We start from the raw sequence: 19,642 nt of genomic DNA on the forward strand, positions 1-19,642 counted from the left end.
TAGTTGTTGTCGCAATATTAAATTGGTATTTCATTGTTCCATGTCAAAACATGATATGAAAAAAAAAAAACAATAAAAAGCCAAACGGCAACACTACCTTTATTTAAAGGAAAACAAGGTGACTTAAGATAAGTGTTGTTCCTACCAAAAGAACGATACGAAAACAGGCTCATCAATTCATCAGATCAAATGAAGTTAGCTGAGACTTAATGTCAGAAAGTTTTTCTTCATGGTCGGCCCGAATCAGCATCTCGGCCCGTTTCCGAAGCTCTTCCTCACTAGACAGCATGGCAGATACCTCCTTCTTAGCCTCTTCCAGAGCACCAGCCTTGGCACGGTAATTCACCAGGGAAGCAGCACTTTTGACGTTGAGCTCAGTGACAATAGATTCTTCTCGTTTGAATTGAGCCTTCATCCTAGTCAACTCCACTTCAGCGGCAGCGATCTTCTCTCGCAAATTCTCCAGAGAAGTATTCGAAAGTGTCAGCTCAACTTGTTTTTGAGCATGTAGCTGTTGCAGTTGTTCAACCTCAACCTCTTCCTCAGCTATATGACGTTGAGCGGCTTCATACTTATTGAGTTCTTCGGCTCGAATCTTCTCAAAAGTAGATGCAATTTGCGCTTGGATATCAGCGCGACCCAAAGCCTCCAAGAATCTGAGTTGTCCCTCTAGACGTGAGATAGCTTCAGAGCAGCGCTGAACGACGTCGACGTCACCTACAAGCTTGAGGTTGTTCAAACTATTCGTGAGCATGGGTTTGAAGGTATCAAAAGTATCTCGTCCGGCTAGCACAACCTCAATTATTTTCTTGGTAAGCCCTCTCAAGTAGTCAAGGGAAATCTTGACAAAATCTGGTACATCTGCGGGGCTCGAAACAGCAATAGGCGACGGTACAGAAACTTCTGAAGATGCTAAGCCAAGTAAAAGACCAGCAGGCGATTTCGGTGTAGTGGCTTGTGAAGGAGTGCCGATATCCAGCTGAGATGGACTCGATTGCAAAGCCATCAGTTCCCCCATTTGAGATGACCTTGGAACGTCTACCACTTCGGTAGAGGCTAGAGAAATTGTCAGTAAAGTCGTCGGTGGAAGAGCCGTTGTGGAGGTCTCCAAACGAGGTGGCTCTGACACCTGAGCTGGTGGTGGTATAAGCTGTTGCGTCGAAGGAGGGGTGACAGTACTCGCTTCATGTATCATAGGATCTGTATGAGAAATCTATTTAAATACAGAGAAAAGATTAGTGGAGCTGAAACAAACGGCACTTACCAGTGAGAGGTAGGGGAATGTAGGCTGACGCTTTGTCGGAAAAGGATGATGGTGGGATATACCAGTCTTCTGGATCATCGCTGTCATCACCCAAGTTGTCATCATTTTCATCACCTCCACCTTGGTCTCCATCATCATTCATATCATCATCACCCCCACCTTGGTCACCCTCATCATTCATATCATCATCGCCGTCGCTATGATCCATGGGCTCATCCTCGCCTACGGAAGAAAATGCTGATGCATCTTCGGTGATTGTAGGCTTTGCTATGATCCCAGTGGTAGGGCTAAGCTGTGAATCGCCTACAATTGGCAATAACACAGAGGTGGAAGGAGACTTGTCTGTTGCTGGGTCTTGCTGGGCAGTCACAATAGGTTCGGGGACAGGAGGTATATCTTCTACCACGTGAGAAGTAGTGGAGGCAGTATCATGAAGCGTGCCTTCGGGGACAAACTCCGCACCCCCCTGCAAAAGATTCATCTCCATGCTCTTCTTCATGCAATGAACGAGCAGAAGGATCATGGCCTCCTAAAGCAGGACTAACTGTGGGGAGAGTAGGCTGAGGCGAGAGTTCCAGAGCAGTCGATTCTTGTTCTTCTTCTTCAGAACGCCATGTTTTCTGAGCGTCCGACATAAGTTTGGAAGCAGGGGGTTCAAGCGTTAACTTCCGACGAGCTCTTTTGTCATACTTGGCTTCTTCGACCGCCCCCAGCGCCCTTTTGCCCGTAGCACTCTGACTCCGGGTCAGAACTCTTGAAGGTTGTACCTTGTGGGTATCCGGTATCCTGATCTCTTCCTGAGCTCGCTCTGGTGACTGTTGCCGTTCACCCTCCGTAATCGACTTTTCATATGACAAATATTCATTGGCACCCCGGGCACGGAACCGCTTAGCACTCTTCTTTGAAGCATACCATTTGCGGATGTCTCTTAAGCAGGAGGTATTCATGTGGTAAGCTGAAATCTGAGAAGCGGCCTGGTACCATGTACAGAAGCTCAAAGAAGTACGAGCATTGGGCGTCTTATGTGGCAGTCGGAATTTTGCTCCGGTACAACCAGCTACTGAGTAGTACCAAGCTCTTGCTCCTTCATACACATTACCTGTGTATGCAAGAGTAGGGTTTGGGTTCCCAACATAGAGCTGATCATAGCCAAATTGCCGAGAAAAACGATAAGGCTGATATGGTTCAATAAAGCATTTTCTCCCTTGTCGAAAAATAAGATAGCCCGGACGAATGTTTATGAGCCACCAAAAGGCACCCCTGCTAAGCATGGTGAAAGAATTCGGTCCCGGAGTGTCTTGATGAAGTTCTCCATACGCGCCGCCCTCGAAAGCGGGAAACTTACAAGCAATCTCGTAATTATAATCCCGTCTCAATATTTCACGGAATCTAACTTGATACCAACCGGCCCATTCAGAGGTTTCTAATTGCTGAACAAGAGGAGTTGAGGTGCCACTTGATTCAGGAGTCGTCATTATCGGAGGGCAATGCAACACAAACCAAGACACCAAATAAATGTATGGCATCGGTACTCGAGGGGTTGGGGTCTGAATGATAGTCTTCCCGTCGGAATCCACTTTCTTGACAGCAACAAATTCGGAAGATAGTTCCCGCAAACCACTTTGTAAGCAGCACACCATGGCTGAAAGAAGATTCAAGGGTCGTCCATAAGCCAATAGAACGGCGGGGTACAAAACTTCTACTGTAATAGCATCCACTGGCCTTGTGGGGACCACACAACGCTTCAACCAAAGAGTTAGAAAACCAGCAAACAAAGCCATGTCGGAGATTGGAACTTCTGCCTGATAGTGGAAACTTTCAAACGTGGTAAACGCCGGGAAGACATCCTCCTCAACCTCGCAAGTATAATGAGAAGTTGCGTCATTGATACGTTCCGTGATTTCCTCAAGGGTACTGGCCGCTAAGCGAGTCACCTCAGCTTCTTTGTCCCACAGATTGTGGAAAAGATATTCCGCCCATTGTCCTTGTTTCACGCCGCTTGCTCTTTTCCCAGTAATTTGCGCACATATCTGGAAATGGCACATCAATTCCCAGTAAGTGTCGTAGATTTCGGGAGCACCATTTTTCAGGATCTCTAATTCCCTGCTTCCGGGAACAAACTCCTCATAAGGCAATTCCCCAAAAGACAGTCCAGAAATCTCAAACATTTCGTGGAGAGCGAAGCCCAGCTCACCAACTGGAGTGAAAAAGGTGCCGGTGTGAGGGTTGTAGAATTCCAGCATAGCGAAGAGTCCGCTGTAATTCGGAGGAATACCGTATCGAGTGGCTGTTATAGGAACTCTCAAATCCGAAATTCTCAAAGGTTCTTCTAGTTCCTCCAAGACGAAATTTATCATCCGGGCCCACCAGTCCGCATCACTGGAGTGAACCCAAGTAGGGGCCCTGAAATCCCGAGCAGGGAACTCTCCTTTGACAGAAATAAATGTTCTGATAAACACCTCCAGCTTATCAACCGCTGCCCAACGCAGCTTATCAACCGCTGCCCAATGCAGCTTATCAACCGCTGCCCAACGCAGCTTATCAACCGCTGCCCAATGCAGCTTATCAACCGCTGCCCAACGCAGCTTATCAACCGCTGCCCAACGCAGCTTATCAACCGCTGCCCAACGCAGCTTATCAACCGCTGCCCAACGCAGCTTATCAACCGCTGCCCAACGCAGCTTATCAACCGCTGCCCAACGCAGCTTATCAACCGCTGCCCAACGCAGCTTATCAACCGCTGCCCAACGCAGCTTATCAACCGCTGCCCAACGCAGCTTATCAACCGCTGCCCAACGCAGCTTATCAACCGCTGCCCAACGCAGCTTATCAACCGCTGCCCAACGCAGCTTATCAACCGCTGCCCAACGCAGCTTATCAACCGCTGCCCAACGCAGCTTATCAACCGCTGCCGACGCAACTCATCCATCACTGCCCAACGCAGCCCGTCAGTCGCTGCCAAACGCAGCTCAATCACCGCCAGAACGCAGGTCAAGGTTCTGACTCATTCAAACGTGATCGTAACAACTTCGAAGCTGTTCTTCACACACGATTTGAGGAGTGGCTTTAGTGGGTTGTTACACCCGACTAATGGGGTAACTAAACCCCCATTTAGGCGCGGATTATGGGGGCAGTTACACCCTTAATCCCCCTATAAATAGCAACAAACTCAACAGAGTAGAAGGATCTTTTTTTGGAGAGGGGAGATCGGATTTTTGATAATCAGATCAAGAGAGATTTCTTTTCATTAATCGGAGGGGGATCTTTCGATCAAATCTTCCAGAATCAGAAAAAGGAGGATTGACTCCTTACACAGTCTGGGAAATCAACAAACGGAGGATCTCTAAACCATCGATATTTGGCTTATTAACCGAATTATTTTCGGTTCCAACAACTCTATCATTAGAGTTTGTTACTTGTTCTGAATCACAAAACTCGACAAGAGTTATCAACCAGACAAGGCAGTTGTTCCAGTGAAGTATAGATATTCGGATCGTCAACGAGAAGCAAACTCGACGCAAGCATTCGAGGGAGGCATCTCATCGCTACCGTGAAGAACCCAGAATTAAACAAAGGGGAGAATCCAGATCATTCTCTTCTCTTTTGTAACCAGGAATCCAAATTGTAATCGAGAGTTGAGAGAGTTGTAATCATTCTTTTTCTAAGCAGTTAGAGAGAATAAAATCAAACGCAATTCTTTCCGTATATTCTTTTTATTACAAAATTTCCCACAAACAAGTGGTATATTTATTCATATAAAATAGATAATGAGGGTATAAAACTGTAATAAAATGTGATTATCAAGATTTGAGGCCCAAACAATAAGATAATCTCCTCCACTTGTGAAAGCTAAAACTGCTTTAAACCAAACCCTTAAACAAGCTTAAACAAGCTTAAACTCTTTTTAAAACCCTTGTTTAAAAATTTCTTGGCTTGCTTTGAAAGAGAGCAGCAATAGGGTATTTATACACACTCTAACTCTCAGTCAAAACCCTTAACAAAAGACAAAACAGCCCCAGCAAACAGCTCAGAAAATAACCGTTGAAAAAAGCAACGGATCTATTGTCGGTCGACCGGAAATTCTGTCGGTCGACCGATGGAGAGCAAAAACACGAAGACCAGCTCTGGACAATCGTCGGTCGACCGATGCGGTCGACCGATGGAGCTTTTGGTCGACCGGACCGATCGACCGACCAACTCTCTGTCGCCTAGTGAAGAAAGATCAAATGATCGGTCGACCGGTGCGGTCGACCGAAATCTGACACATGAAAAACCTGATTTGCTGATTTTAAAACGCTGTTTAAAAATATCAAATAAATTCCAAAAAATGTAAAACTTTGGGGAATATTTATAGACATGATAATAAACATGCTACAGTGACTGGTTATCAGAAAGGACCTCCGAAATAAAAAATATCATCATTTTACAAAATAGTCCAAAACATGAAAATATGATATACTTGAATTTTGATGTTTTAACATAAACCATCTTTTGAAACTTTGTGAAATATTTTTATAGACTTAGTAAAACATGTATAAACTGATATTGAAGTCTATAAACTAATAAGATAATATTTTCACAAAATTGTATATTCTATGCAATGTTTTCAAAAACACAATAGTAAATATGAAATATGTGATTTCATATTATAAACATGAAAACCCAAAACTATGCATGTATATATATAACTAGATATATATACATAGAAAACAAAACTTATGTATATATATATATATACGAAGAAACCAATAAATGTGTGTGGAAGCTTGAACTTGATCTTTAACTTGAATTGTACGATGCTTCACTCCACAGTTCCGCCAACCTCCTCTTGATATGATCGTGTAGGCTCAATCCATCCAACCTCCAACTACGTTGTTTGTCTACAAAACATAGGAATGCACAAACACTAGACAAACAACATTAGTGATAAATTGTTTGTAAATCATCATCAAAACAAGAAGGCCAACAGAAGTTACTCACTTTGGGAGTTAGCAGGTTAGAAATTGTTTTAGGTAGATTTCAGGGGGCGGTCTTGTAAGCATGCTAAACCGGGTTTGTGATTCAGATGAACATTCCCTAAAGAAAGATTGGACATAGGATTATTATCTAACCCACTATAATCTTGTGTGTTCCTTGTTGATTGTTGCTAGTGTTTGATTATATTGCTTCATACTGCTTTTAGTTTATATATTCTGCAACATATTCTGTGTTTTCAACAAAAAACGGTAGCAATCCTATTCACCCCCTTCTAGGCTTGTATCTCAAATCCAACAGGGTATATCAAAGCCTTGTTACTATCTTTAAGATTGACAACCTAGGGTAGAGATAGCTAGTTTGACCGCTGTAATAGTTTTCCCTAAGGGACACATTACAACCGATCCCCGCTTTTCGATGGGTCAAACTATTACTATTAGAAGGCACACATGAGAATCTTTTTATAGTCCATAAATTTTAAAGTTTGGAACATAGTTGAGAGCGGTTATAGTGAACCCACTACTATTGTTAGCGAGGTCACCATAGTTACACTTAGAGATTAGTGAACCCTGGTGACAAAAAACTTTGCTCTTTGAATGCAAAAGCAATAAATGTTCTTTATTGTTCTCTAATTGCTGAAAATTTTAACCATGTATCTAATTGCTCCACTATGTAGGAAGTCTGGAATACTTTAGAAGTACACGAAGAAATTTCATAGGTAAAAGAGGCGAAACTTGATGCTTGTGAATATGTATGAAATTTCTAACATGAAAGCCTCGGAGAGTATTCAGAATATGTTCACTTAATTCACAAATATTGTGAACAAGTTAAACACTTTGGGAAAAGAATATGATTACAAGGAGCTTGTGAGAAAAATTCTTCGTTCCCCTTCCAAGAATTGGGAACCAAAGATAACAACTATCGAAAAATTGCAAAACGTCTTGAACTAACTCTTAAGAATCTTGTGGGGAATCTTCTTACATATGAAGTGCATTTAAAAGAACGAGAAAATGATTTAGAAAATAACTACAAAAAGAAGTCGTTAGTTTTGAACGTGAAAAGGGAAAAATTAAAGACCGAGACAAACAGGGGTGTGAGCTTGAGTTCTGAGAGTGAGAAAGATAACAATGTAGATCAAATTATTAAAGGATTCGAATTCTTCCTCAAATCAAAAGATGGTCAGAAATTCTTACAAAACAAACATGATCACTACACAAGCAAGGTAAAAAAATAGAAGTCTAGTGATTCTGATACTAAACGGACTTGTTTTTTGTGCAGGAAACCGGGTCACTTAAGGAAGAATTGTCCGCTAAACAAAAAGGATTGTAAAGAAAAAGGCAAAAGTTACAAAGTGACTACATCGGACGAGTTGGAGAGTAGCTCAAGCAATGATGACAAAAGAGCACATTTACAAAAGAGCGCATTATTGTCTCATGGTTAAAGATAGCAATTCGGATAAATCCAAACACAAGAGCTTTGACAGTGAGGTATACCCTACATGCAATGATTTATGTTCTAAATATAATAAAATGTTAGGTCAATTTGAAATACTTACTGAAAAATATAAAGTTGTTGAAAAGGTAAATTCAAGTTTAAAGAAAGATAATAAATCCTTGAGTGATAAAATTGAATTTTTCTTTAGAATTGATTACATTTAACAATGTAAATGAAAATATCTATTTCGAATGCATATAATGTGCTATGTATAGAGACACAGATTCTAATTTATCACAGCAACTAAGTGAAAAATCAAGTGAAAATGAATTATTAGCTTCTAGGGTAAATGAGCTTTTATGTGAGCTGTCTTTTGAACGAAAAAAGTTTGATACTAGGTGCACTACTATAGTTTTTGAAAATAAACAACTATAGTCCACAAATATTGATTTTGAAAAGGCTTTAAAACTTTTTTATTGGGTTATAAACATTTAAACATGATCCTCTCTAATCAATGATTTACAAAAAATAAAATTAAACTTGCTTATTCATATTCAAAAAAATATAAAAATTTTCAACCTTCTTTTTTGTCAAAGAAAACAACTTAACTTTGTTTGCAACCATTTCTAATGCATCTTCTACTATTGAACTTTATTTAGTATAATGAGTCATATTTGATATTTTAATAAACTATTATATGCAATATATGGTTAAAATAGTTAAGTAGATCTTGGTATCTAAAGGCATAAATACTAATCCACCTGAACCTACATGAAATACCTAGGTCACACATATCTGCTTTTCTATAGATGTGCAGGAAGGTTAAGGAGAAAGGTAACATCCGCTTTGGTAGCTTAAGACATTCAGAGAACAAAAATTTATTCCTTAGCCTAACCAAGAAGATGTATGTTATGGGAAGAGGCTAATATATGTAAAAAGGGTCACATTATGCAAGCATTTATTGCAAGAGCACAACTTGCATAAACAATTTTAGCAAATATTCACGAAGGGGTAAAGGTATTCTATAACCCTTGTTGTTGTATGTACATATTTTTTGGGTTTTTTTATATCTTTTTTTTAAGGTTGTTTTTAGATTTTTTTTCTTTTCTATTTTTATATAAAAAACAAAAAAAATCTTTTATTTCCTTTTAGTTTTTAAAATGATAAAAAAAAACTTGGATATGCTTATGTATATGCTTTCATGGGTTTGATTTAAATGAGATTATTCTTTTGTTATATAGGCTTGATTATATCACACTAGTCCCTACATGGTTTTTCAATTCATATGTATGTATTTTTGCACACAAATAATCAAAAGATGATTACATGACACATTGTCTACATGGGATATTTCACGTTGCAATTTCGCACATATATTTCTATACTTATCATGTTTTGTGATGTGAATGGTGGTAGGGAGTCTTATACTTGGTTTATAGATATTTTTTATTACATAAAGTGTTTTTTATTTATCATATGCAATATCGATTTAAAATAGTTAAGCAAATTTTGGTACTAAAGGCATAATTACTAATTCATCTGGACCTATGTAGATACTTGAGTCACACCTTTCTGCTTTTCTATAAGTGTGCATGAAGGCTAATGAGCAAGGTAACATGTGCTTTGGTTGCTCAAGACATATTTCGAGGAAAAAAAATTGTTGCTTAGCTTAACCAAGAAGATGTTTGGGATGGGAAGAGGCTGATACATGTAAAAAGGGTCTCCTTATGTGAGCATTTATTGCAAGGGCACAACTTGCATAAAAAATTTTAGCAAATATTAACGAAGGGGTAAAGGTATTCTATAATCCTTCTCGTTGTATGTACATATTTTTTTGGTTTTTTATTTCTTTTTTGTATTTTTGAGGTTGTTTTTAGATTTTTTTCATTTTTATACAAAAAAAAAACAAAATTTTCTTTTTTTTCCTTTTAATTTTCTTTAAATGATTAAAAAAAGTTGGATATGACTATGTATATGCTTTTACATGTTTGATTTAGATGAGATTATACTTTTGTTATATAGGCTTGATTATATCACACTAGTCCATATATGGTTTTTTCAATTCATGTACATGTGTTTCTGCACACAAATAATCAAAAGATGATTACATGACACATTGTCTACATGAGATATTTCACATTGCAATTTCGCACATCTATTTCTATACTTATCATGTTTTGTGATGTGAAATGGTGGTAGAGAGTCTTATACTTGGTTTATAGATATTTTTTGTTATATAAAGTATTTTTGAGCTCTTTTGACTTGGCTAATGCACAATCCTTTATTTTTATATGTGCTAAAGTGCATTTATTTCAAATATCAATCAAACAATAAGAATGTATTTGTTAAAGGATGAGTAAATATCCACTTTTAGGAAATCCTTGGAAAATTGAGTATATTCGTTAAAAAATTGTCAAAGACCAACACTAATGGGTATGTGTTTGTGCATATCTCAAAAGATAGCCATTATGTACTAAATATATCTTATATTTAGAGATGGTGTGAGTCGTCCTTCAAACAGTATTGTTCTTCCTCCTAAATCTAAGGTGATAGGACGATGCTTTGGTCCTTACTTTCTATGGTTAAGATTGAAGTCTTATTTTTTCTCAATACTCACTTTGATATGCTTGGATTTTTCCAATAAACTAGTATAAGTCTATTCAATATTTGTTTCACACACTTTGCACTGATATTTAATCTTTTTGTTTGTGATTTTTGATGTGATTTCTCTAGTGTTCATGTGTCTCGTAATTAAATTTTGATAACTTATGCTATTTTTTATATTTTTTTGTGTGAACCAATATGTTTTTCTCTCCCATACACTTTTTGGATGATTTCTATCTAAATTTCTCGTGTATCAAATATATCCATTAGTGTGGTTTTTCACTTTTCCTAATAAAAAAATTGGAAGAATTTGGTAAATTTTGATGAGTTTTGCGTGAATGGAAATTTGACTAAGTGGGTTTCATGCTCTGATTCTTTTTGAAATTTTTAAAACACTCGATGTATTGTTTTTTGGGGAGTTTTTACAATATATGTGTTTAATTATACTTTTCATGAATGCATGAATGCAGGGGAGCATTGCATATCTTTTTCTTTTGCATGAGAGTGTTTTTATGCTTATTGTTGCTATCTATATATCTCAAATGTGCGTGTATTTTGGTATTTAAATTTCTAGTTTGTTATTATTAAAAAGGTGAGATTGTTAGGATGTAGTCTATATAATATCTCTTGTTTTAGTAATGACAAATGTTCATTTGGTATTAATAACGGTCTGATATAATGTTGTACAGGAAAATACAGGTTTACGTAGTGCACAAGGCGAAACGATGCAAAAATCAGCTTAAAAGCTGATTTCAGCCCTTCTACCATCGACGGTGAGAAGAGCTCATCGATAGTTTACATGTGTCATCAATGATTTTTACTCCAGATATTTTTATATCATCAATGGGCTTCTCAGCCATTGATGGGGCCTCGACACCATCAACGGTCAAGAGGCATCGTCGATGGTAAACACGATAGATTGCATATTTTTCAGATTTAATCGTAGCCGTTTTCTATTTATAATTGTTGACATTCTTGTTTTGATGATGATTTACAAACAATTTACATCTAAAATTGTTTGTCTAGTATTTATGTTTTATATTTATTCTAGGCAAACAATATGTTGAAGGTTGGATGGATTGCACCATAACGGTCATATCAAATGGAGGTTGGTGGAATAGTGGTTAAAGCCTTGCAATTCAAGTTAAAGATTCAAATTCAAGCTTCATCCGTGAGTGTACCAAGATAGAGCTTCGTTGAAGATCACAAGCTTGGGTATATTTAGTTTAGGTTTATATTATGTGTGTTAGTACTTTAAGCTCAATCATATACACACATACACGTTTTGGTTTTGTATATATATATATATATATATATATGTTTTGGTTTGATAGTTTTCAAGTTTTACTATGAAACAATTAAATATAATTAGAAAATATTTTTGTTTCATACTTACATGCATATATATGATTTCATCAATGTCAATTTTATTCAGTTCAATGAAATCATGTTTTAGTGCATTATATGTGTATTTTGATAAAATACTATATTCATTGTTTATAGACTTCATAACAATAGTTTACATCTTTCTTCAAGTCTATAAAATCATTTTGTATTGTTTCAAAACATGGTTAAGCTAAAATGTCAAAACTCATATGTTCACATTTTCATGTTTTGAACTATTTTGTAAAATGATGATATTTTTTATTTGGGAGGTCCTTTCTAAAAACCAGTTTTTGTAGCATGTGTATTATTATGTCTAAAATCATTTTCCAAAGTTTTATATTTTTTAGAATTTATTTGATATTTTTAAACAGGGTTTTAAAATCAGAAAATAACTTTCAAAACCTATATATTTTCTGTATCAGTTTGCGGTCGACCGCCACGGTCAACCGCTTGCAGTTCAGAAACCCAGCTTGCCTTTTTTATGGATCGCGGTTGACCGGAACCGCGTCGACCGTGGCTCATCAGAGACTTTCGTGCGTCGACCATCGCGGATCACCGTAGCTTCTCAAAACGGTTCTTTTGGATTTTGTGCTTCGCGGTCGACCGCCAGTTTCTCACGGTCGACCGTCGAACTGATGATTGCTTTCCAACGGCTATATTCTGATTTGATTCTCTGGGGTTATTTTGGTCTTTTCAAAGTTATTTTGGTTGATGTTTTGAGTGGGTATAAATACCCCATTACCTTCAGCTCTTCAAAAACAAGAGAGTGTTTTTAAAACAAGTTTAAAGAGTTTTAAATAAGGGTTTAAGTTTGGTTTAAGTTTGTTTAAGAAGCTTTTAAGCATTTGGAAAGTTTGAGTTTGTAAAATCAATTTCACAAGAGCTTGAGGAGATCATCTATTGGTGTTTGGGCATCCAACTATTCTCCCTCTACCTCTTGATCTATTGAGAAGTTTTCTAAACTCTATTTCTAGTTTTACATCTATTTATTTGATTATCATTTTATTAAAGCTAGTTTTATATTGAGTTTAGTTGATTTGATTTCACTCATTGTTTACACACACCCACTTGAGCTTATTGTGTTTGCATACATTGTATATTAGGGTTGGTGAGAGTTGTAACAATTGAGTGTTAGCTTTCATTGTGTTCTCATCCATATTAGAGAACAATCATTTATTGTAATTGTGCTTATTGTGAGATTCACTTTGTAATACACTTGTACACCGAGAGAAGTGTGTGGCGAGAGTCGGGGATCGTCCCAAGAGGAGTGGCGTCGGTTGATGAACCTAATGAGAGATTGTATCCGAGCACTTGAGGGAGACACGTCTAGTTCAACACTTGAGAGGGTGTAGAGTGAGATTACAAGAGTGTGTTAGTTGTAGAGTTTTCGGTAAACTAGAAAACCGTATTGTGTGGTGTAAACGTTATTCGGGTGAACGTAGAAAACCCGGTTGTGATAGTTGAGATCTCATCGAGGTGAGGAGCGGAGACGTAGGTCAAGTGGTTAGACCGAACTCCATAATCATATCGTTTTGTTTGTGATTGCATTGGCGTTCTTATTCTTGTATTCATATCTTATATTGCCTTTGTGTATTGCACTTCATATTGCCCTATCACTTTGGTAGATTGTTTATTTCACCCTTGTGTTAGTTTGTATATCCTTGCATATAATTCATAGTATATCTCATTGCTAGGATATACCCCTTTGTTCATATTGCTCATCCTAGCTCATATATATTGTTATATTTTATATTCTTGCACATAACTCTTTGTATATCTATCTTGCAAGAATAGTTCTTTAATAAGTTTTAATTGGTATAAAATCGGATTAGATTAGTATAAGACCCTAATCACCCCCTCTAGGTCTAACAATAATATCTCCAGCCTCCATCATATTTAGGATATCTCTATGACCCATTGGGGAGTCTATATCATTAAGAGAGAGAGAGAGAGAGAGAGAGAGAGAGAGAGAGAGAGAGGGGGGGGGGGAGGAGTTCTAGGGGGTTTGATTTGTGTTTGGTCAAGTTGAAGATTTTGATCCCCTGGAGCCTCATCAAACTCTCACTTGTCGTGCACACCATCTCCGGATTGTTTCAACGAGAAAAGTTGCCCTTGGACTAATCTTCTTCACCATTCATCATCAAGCTATGCTTATATCTTTCGAGTGATGGTTTGTTTTAGCGAAAGGGCTGTAAGATCTTGCTTGCATTTTGAGTTTAATTGATATTTGTTTGGTTTTGTTTTGCACTTCTGTGACCGCGTACTCAATCCGGTTGAATTGATGGTTGAGACTAGCTAGGAGTTACTCAGTTATGAGACTTAGATTAGACAATATATTTCAAGTAGATTCCAGTATGCAATCTTGTAGTCCTACTAAATTCGGTTTGTAATTCAAATGAACTCTTTATATAGTGAGGAAGCCCCTTTCGTTATTAGATGAAAGAGTGTACATACCCTTCTTCAAATAGGACAGTCATTTCTAATCCATGCAACTTCTCCTCCTTTCGATTGGGCGGCTTTTGGGTTATTTCCAAAAAAAGCCCAAGAAAATGAAATTGAGTGAAGAAACTCCCATGAATGGTTTCAATCATTTCCTAGGGGAGTAAACGTCGTATCAAAACCAACTGAATGCGAGTAGTCGGTCTGAGCCCTATGATGCATTTAGTAGGGGGCAAATTTGGTATTTTACCTCTATGGCTTAGATCGACCGCTCGCACGATCTTCGTCTAGGGGAAAACTGCAACGAGTCTCATGGAATTTGGGTCAAATCAACCAGTATGCGGGAACCAAACATAAAACAGAAAAGCACCATAGGACAAAACTTGGTTTTGTCTGTTTGAACGTCAAGGTACAAATAAGCTAAAAACAAACGCCATTCAAGAACAGATAAGCTAAGAATGTATTGACCTTTTAAGGGGAAAAAAAAAGCTAAGAATGTACTCACACCACATCAAGGTACATCAGAAGATTAATATTTTAGTTGCCAATGCACATGGGATATAGAGTAAATAAAAGTGAAAAACAAAGGACGCTTACGGAAAAAAAAAATTAACAATAATCCCTCTATGCCGCAAGTACAAAAGTAAAAGGAATCATAATAAATTCCTCACATTAATAAAAACTGAACTACAAAGATTCAGAAATGTTCCCCTCATCTGAATCAAAAGGAGGCACGTCTTGGTCTTTCTTCGGCAACATTCACTCTAATTGCTCGACCATCCAAATCCTGTAGCAATCAACAACAGGAAATTACGCAGTTGCAAATATATTCGATATACATAAAACTTGCTTTGAAATATAGATGAAAACCATGTCCATAACTTTGAATCCCACTAGTACCATAAGTACCGTAAGTTTAAGTCTGAATTTCAATCGTGTATTCTAAACATTTTCCATATTTATTTCTCTGCAAGTCACTTATAAGTTTGGAAGTGATACATTCCAAGCATTCCTTGTCGCACAAGTATGAGGGAATGAACATGGGAGAAAAATTAAGAATTTCTGGATTTATCCTTGTATTGAAATATCCAAATCCAATTTGTATAAGCTGGTCACATCTACATTCCAAGTGTAAATTGTCACAAAGGATTAATCTATTAGATAATGTAAAGTCGTATGTAAGAAGGTTCCGATGGGTATGTGGTGGCAACTCATTAAGCAAAATGAGCTTCCAACAAATGGAAGTGGTCAACGCCCACTTGATGTGACTAGTAGGGCAGGCCTCACCACATGGCTAGCTCTCGATAGCTAAATGAGCCGCCACCTCATACTCACTATTTCCATATAAGAATTATTCAGTTTCCTTGTCCATTGTCCATGTGTATCATCCACAACTTGCACTGTTGAGCAAAGAAGATGTGGAGTGAAGTGGTAACAAGGCTCAAGCTTCAAGCGTTTAGCAGTCAATTTCAATTAAAAAAAGGAAGGCGGTGGGGAGCAATGACATTTTTAAAGAGGGTCAAAAGAGAAAATACAAAAATTAGAGGGGGGAAAAGGAAAAGAATACAATGATCAGCATAAGTTTATATGCAACAAATAAACTCAAGCGTCTAGAATGATTTTGCAAGAATTATGCCAGGTAATGCAAATAAAAAATGGCCTTGCAATAATTAAATGAGTTCATCTTTTGCTAAATCTCAAAAGATTGAAAATTGTAAATGCAAAAGTCAAGGTTATAGAAAGCGCTAGGCAGCCAAGGCGTTGGACTTGACGCCTAGAGACTAGGCACCTAGGCGGTTTTCCTATTTTTTATTTTTCAATTACAATAATTGATAGTAAATGCCAATGTTATAGAGCGCTTAAGCGACGGACTTGCGCCTAGGCGAATTTCCTTTTTCGTTTAAGTGGTGGTAGAAGAGGTTTTGCTAATAGTCGAAGGTGGTAAAAGAGATGTTCATAGTTGGAGGCCTGAGAAGTTTGGAGGTGGCGCCGGCTGCAACGAAGGAAATCACGATCAAGGCCTAAAAGGTGCAGTCCACATAAGCAGCTCACGCTACTCTAGACACTCACAAAACCTAAGTGGGCAACCTAGGCACAGCCTAGGCCTAGGAACATGTTTTTTAAAACATTGGCAAAAGTCAAATGATTTGGGAGCATGGCCATTTTTCTGCTCAGAATAAAAACTATTCCAGAACTGACTGAGGAAGTGAGCATATATTGTTGTCCAACAATGAACAAGAGAGTCAAAAAAAGAAAGATGAAGGGAAATTTAGACGCTGGGAATGTTTTACTTTCTTCCAAGTACAATTTCATGCTTATTTACAAGTTCTCTGAGAGCAGTTGCCAGTAAAGCCCACAATAAATTGACACAAAATGTAAAAGATAACACAAACATAAAGTGACAAATTAAAAGATGGTAGTCATTAGTCAAGTGTCCCAGAATCGTTATCGCTGAGGTGGGGGCTAAGCATTTATGGATTTTGATCATAATAATAACTTGTGTTTAGACACTTGACCTATTCATTGTGCAGTCTAGTCATTCAGCAACCAGGATTACATTTCCTCAATGATACGTAAGATCAATCAAGTATAGTCCAATTTCTGTAAAATCCGCACATTCTAACATCAAAAAGTAAAGTACATTGAACAACTAATGAAACTCAACTCACCTGTCCATCAAGAGCAGCAATTGCATCATCGACTTCAGTTTGTGTGGCCATTGTCACAAAGCCAAACCCACGAGAACGACCAGTCTCTCTGTCATAAACAACTCTTCCACTCAAAACTTTACCATGTTCACTGAATACTTGTTCCAGTCGAGCATCATCCACTTGCCATGGTAAATTCCCAACATAAATCCTGAAAGAAGGTTCAAATTCTCTGGCTGGCCTCTCAGGGCGAGCTCCTCTTGGGGCTGCCTTATTTACAGTTAGAAGCCTACCATTAACATCCTGTTCCCAACGCAACGAGAATTTCAAATCATAAAGACAATTTGGTAAGATGGTGTACCTTATGTCCAATGCACTAAGAATTTTAAACAAATAACTGCGATAGAGTAGGATTAAAAAGTACTGTAATATTTATAGACATTGAGATAATTATAATATATTGCTAACTTATGTAGGATGTAGGAGGTAATATATTATTGAAATACTTGATGCTAAGATATGAAGGGAAACTAAAGATTCTCAAATGCAAATAAAAGAAAACACACAATTACAAACAAGCACAGAACTTATGTCCAAACTAGTATGTTTTCAGAAAGTGCTTTCATTTTTCCGGATTTACAGCCATGAAAAAACCAAAAAAAAAAAAAGAGTAAGCCAATTTATCTATATCTGTCATTGTTGTTCGCCTCGTTCCTAGAGTAGTTGCAGTAGTGGAAGAAGAAGATAAAGGACACAAAATATGACATATTGCCCTTCTCATTCTGTAGTTCTAAAGGCCAAAAAATTGGGGGATTTGGTTTAGATAGGCAGTTAGCAGGTGTTATTTTCTCACATAAAAAAAAGAACTCATAAAAGATTTGACAAAACTTACATAACGATGGAACATTTCAACAGCTTGCTCAGCTTCTTCAACCGTGCTCATGGTAACAAACCCAAAACCACGGCTTTGATCGGTTTCTCTGTTATAGATAACCTACATGACCAAATACAGGAGCAATTATTAAAGATCCCTTCTTTATCAATCAAAATAAAAGTTTATTTTAATAATAAGAACACTATACAAATATTGGTCGACCCGTATATTGTAAAATCTTTTACCATCACAAGAAAAAATTAATAGTCATTTGTTACTACCTTCCAAATAAGAATCTAGATACACAATTTTACTAGCAGCATCCTCTATAGTGCATACCCCATAATGAAGAAACTATCACACAAAACTTTGAGCTCTAACATTCAAGATGAAAAGGGCACCGTGTAAAGTCTTAATTACAAACCAAATAACTTACAAACCATATAAATTACATCAAATCAAATTAAGTAAATATAGATATAGTGAAGACTGAAGAGTAACAATTAGTAGCAATAGATACCTCCATCGTTATAATCATACGAGTTCCCAGTTCTAATACTACTTTATCCAAACTACCAAATCTTTCTCCCAAAAATCAACTGTGTGTAACAGAAGGAAATTGTAACTGCTCTGTTCATTATAATGAAAAAAAATTGGAATCCTCATTCCTAAGACATAATCTAGAGAAAGGTCAGTGCCAATCCCTGGATTCACAAAATTTCATTCTGCAGAAGATTATTTAGGATGAAAAATCTATATGGTTTACTGCCAAAAAGCGAAATTTTTTTTATGAACCATAATCTTTAGACCTATATCCAAATCCACATCAAATAATAGAAGAAAAATAACATCTCGATAGAACTCATTTAATTTAAAAAAATCAAGCAATACAATTGACGACATCATTTATAGTACATAATAGAAAAATAAATCATACTCCAAACTGGAAGTAACACATCAAATACTACAGGGAAAAATAACTCAAAAGATCTAGGTCGGGTAGTGGAGGAAAACTTAGACTCTAACCTCAAAACATCAGTATCCCAATACCCACCTCAACAACCAAAACTTTAAAAACAACAATGTCCAATTTGGACAAAACATAATAGCATTTTATTTACTAAAAAACTAAGGATAAATTCTGAACTTACCTATCATCTTTAATGAGGATTAAATGAAACCAAGTTTTTAAGTTTCTAACCCTAATACTAAGTCGCCTCCACTCTGAAAACCCATGTCAAACAGAACATCAGAAACCTCACCTTTACTGCATACTCCATAAGAAACCATAAAAAGCAGAGGGAATGAGAACAATAACATCTAGTAGCAATTGAAAAAGAAAATCCAACCAATATCACAGGCTGCAGAATGGTCTGAGGATAAAACTCCAAACTCTTAACTCAAAAAACCACCCTATTAGAACCCACGTTAAGCAAAAACATAGACAATATCAGAATATAATATGGAGTTTATAAATTTTGTTCTCAAATTTCTTTACATCAATGTCAATGTCGCCCAAAAGAAAATTTAAATCCCAAACCTTGTATATTATAAAAGCCAAATAAACCAAACGCTCAAACAAAATCCCTTCTCCTTGCGGAACCCATTAGAACCACCTACCAAACACCAAATAAACCAAACGCTCAAACAAAATCCCTTCTCCTTGCGGAACCCATTAGAACCACCTACCAAACACAGAAACAAATTAGGAAAGAAAATAAGCTAACTTACACTTGAATACTCCCAAAGTTTCGCCCTTTTCTTAACTCTCACACCCTGAGGTTCAGTTTTGACAATTTGACAAACCAAAGTTTTCAAATTGACGTCTATCAGACAATTTGCTACCCCAATCCCTAACTTTGTTCTTCATTTCACCCAAACCCAAAAAAACGTGCTCCTTGCTCGCCTTTCTATGTTGAAATTCTTAACCAAAATTAACCAAGAAAATACACAGAGGGCGCGTGTCGTTATACCTCAGCGACCTCGACAACCCCAGCCTTTGCGAAAAGCTCGGCCAGC

The 19,642-nt window shown here is 37.2% G+C and overlaps 1 protein-coding gene across 1 annotated transcript; it reads right to left on the minus strand.

Moving 5' to 3' along the window:
• On the minus strand, window positions 14,579-19,636 carry LOC109830456 (31 kDa ribonucleoprotein, chloroplastic-like). The gene is made up of 4 exons (XM_020397716.1): window positions 19,597-19,636; window positions 17,642-17,743; window positions 16,771-17,052; window positions 14,579-14,888 (listed from the first exon to the last, which is right to left on the minus strand). The coding sequence occupies exons 2-4, from the start codon at window positions 17,690-17,692 to the stop codon at window positions 14,823-14,825; spliced, it is 399 nt and encodes a 132-aa protein (XP_020253305.1). The 5' UTR covers window positions 17,693-17,743; window positions 19,597-19,636; the 3' UTR covers window positions 14,579-14,822.

This window comes from Asparagus officinalis, chromosome 2 (genome assembly GCF_001876935.1).
Source record: "Asparagus officinalis chromosome 2, Aspof.V1, whole genome shotgun sequence".
Classification (NCBI taxonomy): domain Eukaryota; kingdom Viridiplantae; phylum Streptophyta; class Magnoliopsida; order Asparagales; family Asparagaceae; genus Asparagus; species Asparagus officinalis.